The sequence below is a fragment of the Eucalyptus grandis genome, chromosome 11, assembly GCF_016545825.1.
Source record: "Eucalyptus grandis isolate ANBG69807.140 chromosome 11, ASM1654582v1, whole genome shotgun sequence".
NCBI lineage: Eukaryota > Viridiplantae > Streptophyta > Magnoliopsida > Myrtales > Myrtaceae > Eucalyptus > Eucalyptus grandis.
This window is the reverse complement of record NC_052622.1, coordinates 9,498,858-9,508,158: the sequence shown is the minus strand read 5'-3', so window position 1 is coordinate 9,508,158 and position 9,301 is coordinate 9,498,858. Positions and strand designations below refer to the sequence as shown.

The window sequence follows — 9,301 nt, the reverse complement described above, 5'->3', positions numbered from 1 at the left end:
TTCAATCACATATCAACAAATAAGTGAAAACTAACTATTCTCCTCATTAATGATTTCTCAAAAAGGATTCTTCTTTAGATAAGAGATTGCATGACATTTTTAATCTACTATTAAAATAATATTCTATTCTTGATCATAAAAAATTAATAATAAATTATTATAAATTATTATGGATGAGACCCACTTCTTAAAGAATTTGTACCTCGTAATAAACTGTTATTCGTATAGTACCACAATGACTATCCTACTAGCAAGTCCTTTTCTTTATTATGAAGTTTTCTGCACTTATACTTCCTACATTAAATAATTTGAATGTTGATTTATCACGACAATTTATGAAGAGGCCATCACTCTGTATAAATATATGGGCCGGGCCTCAAGCCCAACAAAGCCCGAAATGCATACAAACGCACGTCAACTCATTTGGCCTTTTCAACCGCCGTGATCGAGCTCGAGCTTCCGCTGACGGAATCGTACCGCCGGAACATGTAGGCGACGAAGAGGCACGCGGTGAGGATGACGTAGTCCTTGCCCGCGCACTGCTTGTTCGACCCGGTCGGCGATCCGGTCTGCGGCCCGTTGGACCAGAACAAGTAATTCAGCAGCTCGCTGTTCTGGACGAACCGGTCCGACTTGAAACTCTCCGGTTCGTCGAACACTTTCGGGTCTCTCATCACCAGCTTCTGGTACCCGCACAGCAGCTCGCCTGATAAACAAGAGAAGATGAAGACGCGAATCCGTGAAAAAATTTAACGCTGGTGTCGAATTTGAGGTTCGAGAAAAGGTTGTGCAGATGCGGGAAAATGGTCACCTTTCTTGACGTTAAAGACTGAGTCGTGCGACTTGAGCTGGAAGTCCTTCCTGGCCCGGGCGTACTGGAGCGGGACGGGCGGGCTGAGCCGCAGCGTCTCGTACACGACCGACTTCACCAGCTCCATCTCCTTCACCGCCTCGAACCCCAGCCTCGGCCCTCCCTTCTCCCGGACCTCCTTCCTCAGCCGCTCCTGCAGCCCGGCCGCGTCGCTGCCGAGCACGTTGCTCAGCAGCGTGGGGAGGAAGACCGAGAAGCCGCCGAAGGCGTTGAAGCCGAGGATGAACAGCAAGTTGTGGATGGCCTCCTCGTGGGTCAGTCCGAACTCGGCCTTCGCCCTCTCGACCACCTCTCGGCCTTCCTTCTCGACGAACTGGTGGAGCTTCTTGTAGTCCCCGCTCACGAGCGCAAAAGGGTACGCCCATGAATGCAGGAAGATCTCCTCTAGAGGCTGCAGTATGCCTGCAAGTCACCAGGATTCGAACATTGCCTTTAGTTTCAACAATTAAATTTAAACAACACTATCTTCGATTTTTCCACGTGTTTATCGTTTTGAATTTCTTTTTACGAACAAAGGGAGCGCGCTCTTTCGCCCCGTCCATACCGATGTTGACGGTGGGGAGGATCTGGAGGGCGAGCCACCGGTCGAGCATGGCGTACCCGGACTCGGCCACCTGCGGCGAGGCGGCCGGGTCGGCGCCGATGATGGACTTGGAGAGGAAGTTGAAGAGGAACTTCTGGAGAGGAAAGAAGACGCTGGCCTTGCCGTCCTTGGCGAGGTTGGACTCGATGGTGTCCCACATGGTGTCCAGGTTCGAGATCACTTCGTTCTCCCATACTTTGGAGCTCCTCTTGAGTGTGTCCATCGCAAAGTTCTTCACCTGCAAATATAATCATAATTGAAGAAATGATCACATTATTAAATTCAAAATTAGAAAAAAGAAGAAGAAAGAATCATATATCAATAGGAAATAATAGATGCCATCTTCGATTGAAATCTATGGATATTTTAGAATTTCTATGCTTCGTGAAAATATTATTTTGATTTTTCTTTCTTTACTTTTTTTTTAAGAACTTTTTTTTTCATGGCATTCTGATTTTTCCTTATGCATATTCTCTCTTCTTCTCATGTCTTTTTTATCCCCAATTTCAACCTAGCAATATGTAGAAACGGTATTTCTAGTTTCCGCGTTCTAGTGGCATACTCGTGCATCGCGTGGGCATGAATTTTTTTCAGAAATGGGATGAAAGTTAAGAAAATTTTGTCATGTGATGTTGAGATATTTTATCTTTAATAAATGGTACTATTGTAATTATTGAGAGAAAATAACAATAAAAATTATAGGAATTACTCAATAAAATGAGCAACAAAAAAATGTTAGAAATTTTTCGATGATTGCTAATTTGCAACATGAAAACTTAAGTTAATGTATTTTCTTCTTGATCGTAACTCATGCTACTTAATGAGGAGGAGTACAAATCTTACTTGGAAGTACAATGAGTTGAGAGTGCTCAAACTCTTGACAAGGAAACGGTAAATCAGAGGATTATCAAAATTTCTTAAATCTATTATAAAAATTATCAATTTAATTATAAACTTTTTAATTCGATAAATTTAATTTGAACTCTTTTGACAATTTTTTGATATAGTCCTTCCAACCAATATTACTATATTGATTGACAAGTAGACATATTTTGCAAATTTTCAAAAATTTTCTAAATTTTTTTCTATCAACCTCCTGATGGGGCTCTCACCCATCGCCTAGAAAAGAAAAAAAAATAGAAAAGAAACTAAGCATAGTTGTTGGGAAAGGAAAAATGAAAAAAAATGAAAAAATCAAAATTTTGAAATTTTAAAGATAATGCAAAAAAAAATTCCATATCATATAGGACAACTGACATTGACATTAATAATCGTCGATCAAATTAGTTGACATGACTATATTGACAAATACTTAAAAAAAATTAAGATAAAATTAATTAAAATGAAAAGTTAAAAATTGAATTAATTTTTGTATAATAATTTAAAAAAATATATATTTCCAAATTATCAAATCTGCTGCGACTAAAATTCCCATGCATCGCTCTAAGAGACCATGCTAAATGATTATGCACATCATAATTTTAAGAACAAGGTAGTTTGTTCGAAAGAAAATTGATGTTTTATGCAAATATAAGATCAAAATCACATTGATAGCCCTAAAAATATCTTGTAGATCCATATATGGAAGAACAAAGATCCATATATGGAAGGGCAGGGACCAGATTCCTGGGCGAGGGGGATACAGCCACAGATCCTTTTTCCATGAAATCTCCGGGAATGGAGTGGGGACCATCAACGGTGAAAACGATGGTCCCAAGTTCCAACGGCGACCACACAAGAAACCGACGGCTCAAGATCAGCTCTTGGCTGTACTCGTACGAACGAGGTTCTGTCAAAGACAATAATGCATAATGTCCTATTTCTATTGAAGGAAAAGTAGGCAATTCCCATCGCTTTCCTCGGGCCCACTAAAACGGTAAATCTTTTTAAGGTTGTCTAGGGTGTGTGGTGTGGCTTGTAGAAAAAATAAAAACCTGAAATACCCTGTAAAATTACAGTTTCGCAACTTTCATTTTTGGGATCGAGGCAAATGAATATCTTTTCCCAACGTTTGAGAAAATAAATATAAAAAAATTTGCAAGGAGCATGGCAACGTTTCTAATTTAGCTAAAATCATAAACCAAAAAGAGTAGAGCCATTTAGGAAAAATAAAGAGCTTATTTTCAATTCTTAGGTTTAATTACGCTTTTACCTCCCCGAAACCGGGATTCGGGTGTGTACAATTTTACTTTCCCCTATAAACTCCAATCTTTTTTGCGGAATTGTCTTGATTTACTCCAGATATTTACTAATAAGGACAAAAATTGCTGAACTGTTCTCCCATAACCGACGAAATTTTTATGTGATCGTGCAGCTCCCTCAAATGACTGATATTTGAGACTTCGATCGACCACATTCGTATGGTGCTAGTAAATCTCGTGAACTTAGCCAATCCAAAGAAAATTATGGATGTGTTTGGTCGAACTTTTATAAAAAGTCTTTAAGAAAATGCAAAGGGCTTTAACTTAAAAGAAAATTTTCAAAATATAAATTATGTTTGGTAAATTATAATCTGAAAATCCATTATGAAGTACCTTTTAAGTAAAATAGTATTTTGAGGACTTATATTTACAAATGACTTTTATTATTTTAAAAAAAAAAAAAGATAGTTGGCTCGCTGGCGATCCAAATCATCAGCATCTGCCCCTAGAGACCATTGATGAGAGTCGCCTGGGGTTGAGCGATCGTCGCTGGGGGTTGCGTGACCTCACCTAGGGTCATGCGACGCCAGGTGACCCTCACTAAAGGCTGCACAACCTCAAGTGCGCCAAGGGTCACGTGACCTCACCGAGGGTCATGCTGTGTGACCTTAAGCCCACAAAGGGTCATGCGACCCAAGTTAAGGGCCGCGCTTAAATTGCGCAACCTCGTCGCAAGGTCACGCGGCCTTAGCAAGGGCCGCCAGGGTCAAGCGATCCTCGGCGAGGTCACGGTGACCCAAATCGCACAACCCCTCGAGAAGGTCGCTACGACCCAGATGGTGCGGAGGTCACCGCGACTCCTCAGCGACAGTCACCTAGGTTGCCGACCTCCCTCTAACTTGTCGCCAGCCCCTCATCGCTTTGCACAACCTCGTTGGCAGCCCTCAGCAAATAAGATTAACAGTCAATGGAGAAGATGAACTAGTCAATATTTACATGCCCATAAGGTTAATGCCTAAGGCACCCCAAAGGGCTTTCGACTTTTAAAAGGCTAACTTTCCTGTGAAGGAATTTGTAAAATTTTACCCCAACACCCAATATCTGGCCAAAAAGGCTTTAGGTGTCCAATCCCAAAGCTATTCCCAAACGCAGCCTACATGTCATCTATTTTCAACATCCGTAGTACTCTAGGTGAAAAAAGGTAGATCCGTTCATGTGAGAAACATGTTGGTAAGCAAAAGGCATAAATTCAAGCATATAAACTTCATCAGTTTTGGCAAGCGGATGTAAGAGCCTCTCATGTGAATGTAATTTCATTTTCGATCAGAAGGACTAGTTCATCAAGTCGCGGCACGACCGTACCTGAGCGTGTTGAGGCTCGGAAGTGTCGAGGTAGGCGCAGACCCGGATGTTGCCGGTGTACTTCACGCTCGGCATGAAGTCGCCGACGAGAACATTCCTCTTCTCCACGATCTCCATGTCGAACAAGTGAGAGAAGGACTCGCAATCAAGGACGACCACCACGTTGGGGTTCACGTTCCCGAATAAGGGGAACGACGGGGGCACATTCGCCCGGAACACGGTGCTCTTGTACTTCTCAATCCTCTTCTTGAAGAATTTCTCCGGGCCTTGGAACCAGAAGTAGTCCAGGCGGTCCGACATCGGGCCGAGGAGCGGCCACCCGTAGCTGCCTGGGATCGTGCGCACCGGGATGGCGGTCGACAGCGGCACCACCGACGGCTGGGGGGAGAGAGATGACGAGGTCGGCGACGACGGCGGAGAGGATGACATGGCTGGCGACATGTTGGTCATCACGACTCTTGCCATCGTCACCGGCGGCGATTGTTTATGTGTGTGTTGGGAGATCTTTTGAGGGTTGTTGAAGGATCTGTGCTGTGTATCTAGGGACACAGGGGTGTGGTGAGCAAAGGTTGTCGAGTCTACTATCTATATAAATTGGATGTTCCTGTACTTTGCAAACGATTGAAACGTTGATAGAAACGTTGGGATTTCTTTTTGCCCATCGCCTTTCCATTTAAATACGTTGGAAATCTTACCACGTGCCGATGAGATTTTTAGGGCCATTGAACCTGGTAAAGACAATGGATGGCAGGGACCTCGTGGGTATGGCGAAAGAGAGGCCGTGTGGGGCTCGGTAGTTGGTCCAATTGATTGGGCAACTCAACTCCATAGATCTCAAGGATAATGGGAAATGAAATAGGATAACGCTTTTGATATGCTTAGGATGATTTAACATGGATAAAAAATCACGAATCTCATCTACAATGTTTAAGTTGCATAACTAGGATTTCGATGGTATCAAAGGATGGCTAGCGGTGATAGGAAAATCGTAAATTTTATCTGCAGTATTTAAGTTGTGTAACTAGGATTTCAAGGGAATCAAAGATCAAATAATTGTTTGCAATGGATGGAAAATTGCAAATTTTATCTACATCATTTTGAGTTGCATAACTAGAATTTCAATGGAACTGAGGATCGAACCAAAATGTATAATTCTTTTGATATGCATAGGATGATTAGCGATGGATGGAACTCATGAATTTATTTGCAACATTCGAGTTGCATATAACTAGGATTTCAATAGAATTAAAGGTTGATTTTGTAAGGGATGGAAAGTCGCATATTTAATCTGTGGCATTTGAGTTGTGTAACTAGGGTTTAAATGGAATTGAGGTTCAAAGAATGGTTTGCAATTGACAACAAATTGTACATTTTATCTGTAACTTTTTGAGTTGCATAACTAGAGTTTCAATAGAACTGGGGATCAAACCAAAATGGATGATGCTTTGGATATGCATAGGATGATTTGTGATGGATGCAAAAATCGTGAATTTTATCTGCAATGTTAGAGTTGCATAACTAGGGTCTCAAGCGGATCGGAGGATGATCTGCGATGGATGGAAAATGACAAATAAGTAGGGTTTCATGGGACCAACAAAAACGCCGAGGTAGAGGTTAAAGAAAACTTTATCTTTATCGAAAGGAAGTACATTGCAAATTCAAGCTCTGGCCCATGTCGTCCGTGACAAGAGACAGGAGCACGATTCACTAAGTCCAAAGAAGAAAGAGGGACACTGCCCTTTCGAGCATGCGCCTTAAGCCGATGGGGCTGTCAATCCTTTACGATCCGGTCGATCCAATCCGAGTAGATCTTATGCGCGAAGTGGTAGCTTCGTAAGCGGTTAAGATAATTAAGCAGGGTTACGGAAATCTGCTGTGTCTAAGCAAGTCGCGGTCGCCTCATATGGCAAACGACCACGTTTTCGGTGCAAAACCTGCTGGACAGACATGGTTAGAAAATAATCGACCAGATATGGTGCGAAGTCGCTAATAATGGGATGATGCCTAACCTGTTTCTCCGAACATAGGATGCCTAGACGACAGGCGGTTTGGCCACCTCGAAATCGTGAAAGGCGTGCCATCGCGCACGATTACCAAGTGTTTTTTTACAACCGAGAACACCATCGATTATAGTTCGAACCGACACCGTCATCGACTGCGCGGTCGAGGAACACATTGAAAACGAGTCGGGAGGAGGGCAACAGTAAAAACGCACGCGTCGCCCATCTCCTCTCCTCCCACGACGCGTGGTGGAGCGTTGCCGTCTTGACTTTCTCTTCCGCTGGAGCTTTCGCTGCCGTGCCGTCGGGATGGCACGAAAGATCTCGAGCGAGAAGACGGTTCGTCGTAACGAGCCGCCCCGCCAATCGCTGGAGCTTTTCCTTTCGATTGGCATGTTTCTCGTTTCCACCTCGGACACAGGACCGGGTAGGAACTAGGAGAAAACCCTTTTTCAACCAGATGCACACATCATCGCCAGGTTACGACTTTTTCTCCTCCTCTCGTAGCGGTCCTCGATTGAATTATTTATGGTGGGAGGTGATGTTTTGTACCGTCTTGACTTGAAGGGGAAGGACGTGACTTGCCGGGATAGCCTTGCATGTGAAGTTAAAGAAAAACCATGAGGGGGTGGTGGCCCGTTTGGTTCAACATTCTCAACGGGCTTTCGAAGCTGAAAGCCCATTGAGAAAAATTTAAACGTTTGGTTCAGCATTTGAAAGTGTCATTGATCAAATGCTAGCATTTGGAATGTTGTGGAATGCTGATACAAGATTTAATGAGTTTTTTTTTTCTTTTTAATATTGCCCTTATTATAATTGTGTTTTGCTCTTTGGCCCTCATAAGACACCGTTCATCGTCTTCTTCAGCCTTGCTACTCCACTGTGAAGCTCAATCGATGGGTGAGATGAGCAGCACTCAGCCGCAAGTGGCCAGAACTGGCCGCCGAGGGGCCAAATCTGGCCACCAGGCGAGGTTGCTTGAGGTCAGGCAACCTCGGGCGTCACTTGGGTAGCGCAACCCAAGTGCTACCACTCGAGGTTGAGCGACCCAAGCAATGCCACCCGAGGTTGAGCAACCCAAGCGATGCCCAAGGTCGCCCAACCTCAAGCCACCTCGCTTGAGGTCGCGGCATCATTGCCTGGGTTGCTTGACCTCAGGTGGTGTCACCGGAGGCCATGCGACCTCAGGCATCACCTAGGTCACGCGACCCAGGCTTGCCTAAGGTTAGTGCGACCCCACTCCCCCTCCCTCCCCCCCAAAGCGCCATCGCCGCCGCCTCCACTAACCGCCTCCCCACCGCCGCCAACACCACTGTAGAGCCACCTCCCCCCATGAATTTCCCCTCTCCGCCTAGCTGATCGCCTCCCTTTTTTCTTTTCTTCTCTTTTTTTCCTTTTCTTTTCAATCTAAAGCTACTTTGCAAAATATACACATTTTTTAGTGTCCAAACACACTAGTATTCACAAAAATGCCAATTCAGTCAAAGATATTTGCGGAAATGCAAAACAATTTTCCCAAAGTTGAACCAAACGGGCCTGGTGTCCAAATGGGTGCCTCCCAACGCATCTCGAACAGTGATTCATGTATGCTTCATTTGCATGCATGGACGGTAAGAATTGGTAGATCTAGAGATGATTGGATGATAGTCCAAAAAGCCATAAAGTCACTGCCATTGCTAAGGCTCGATAATCGACCAAATAAATTATTAGGGTATGGCATATACTTCCCATCAATAGAAAAGCATTGGGGTTCTGCTCCCCAGTGAGTAGGCAAGGGTTGTAGGGGGGAATACCCTTAAGCTGCCAGGGGATTTTTATATTTTGAGCTCATAGGTGGTTTAGATTTTAGTCCATGAATAGCTATTAGATATGTATAATTTCTTTCTCTTGTAATTGAGAATTGTAAGAAAGATGTGGGATATGTAATTTTAGTGGAATCATCTTCTAGATATTGCTCTAATTCAATGGTGAATCAAGATAAATCTCATGTCTCGATCTTTTTTTTCTTACTTTTACTCTTTATTTCGTTGTATTTGAGGGCCAAATTCTAACACGTGTCATATAAAACAACCGGTATTCATATTAGTAATTTACGATCATAATACGTCGATATGGCTAAATTAACAAATCATCAAAAACTTTAGGAATAAATTAACAAAATTGAAAAATTTAAGACTGAATTGATCTTCTATACAATTAGTCTAAGATTCCATTTTAATAATTTTCTATGGGCCCCGTGACAATGCCAAACGCATGGACGGTGATAATGGATTCAGATTGCATTATGCATTGATGGGGCGATACGATTGGGGGGGGCCATCATTGGACCAATCGACACGGAGAG

At 43.2% G+C, this 9,301-nt stretch overlaps 1 protein-coding gene and 1 long non-coding RNA gene across 2 annotated transcripts; both read right to left on the bottom strand.

Annotated features, from left to right (window-relative positions):
* Positions 1–240: 240 nt before the first annotated feature.
* On the bottom strand, positions 241–5,604 carry LOC104424742 (fatty acid hydroperoxide lyase, chloroplastic). The gene is made up of 4 exons (XM_010037242.3): positions 4,958–5,604; positions 1,416–1,692; positions 812–1,273; positions 241–706 (listed from the first exon to the last, which is right to left on the bottom strand). Exons 1-4 carry the CDS (start codon positions 5,420–5,422, stop codon positions 420–422), a joined length of 1,491 nt encoding a protein of 496 aa, XP_010035544.1. The 5' UTR covers positions 5,423–5,604; the 3' UTR covers positions 241–419.
* Positions 5,605–6,565: 961 nt separating this feature from the next.
* Positions 6,566–7,438, bottom strand: LOC108956132. The gene is made up of 2 exons (XR_001982228.2): positions 6,967–7,438; positions 6,566–6,891 (listed from the first exon to the last, which is right to left on the bottom strand). It is a non-coding gene; the product is annotated as an uncharacterized LOC108956132 (long non-coding RNA).
* Between the last annotated feature and the right edge of the window lie 1,863 nt (positions 7,439–9,301).

Coding starts and splice junctions, on each gene's coding strand:
- LOC104424742 (XM_010037242.3), bottom strand. CDS start 5,422: ATGGCAAGAGTCGTGATGACCAACATGTCGCCAGCCATGTCATCCTCT. Junction 1,693..4,957: donor CCGAGCCTCAACACGCTCAG/GTACGGTCGTGC, acceptor TTATATTTGCAG/GTGAAGAACTTTGCGATGGA. Junction 1,274..1,415: donor CCTCCCCACCGTCAACATCG/GTATGGACGGGG, acceptor GGTGACTTGCAG/GCATACTGCAGCCTCTAGAG.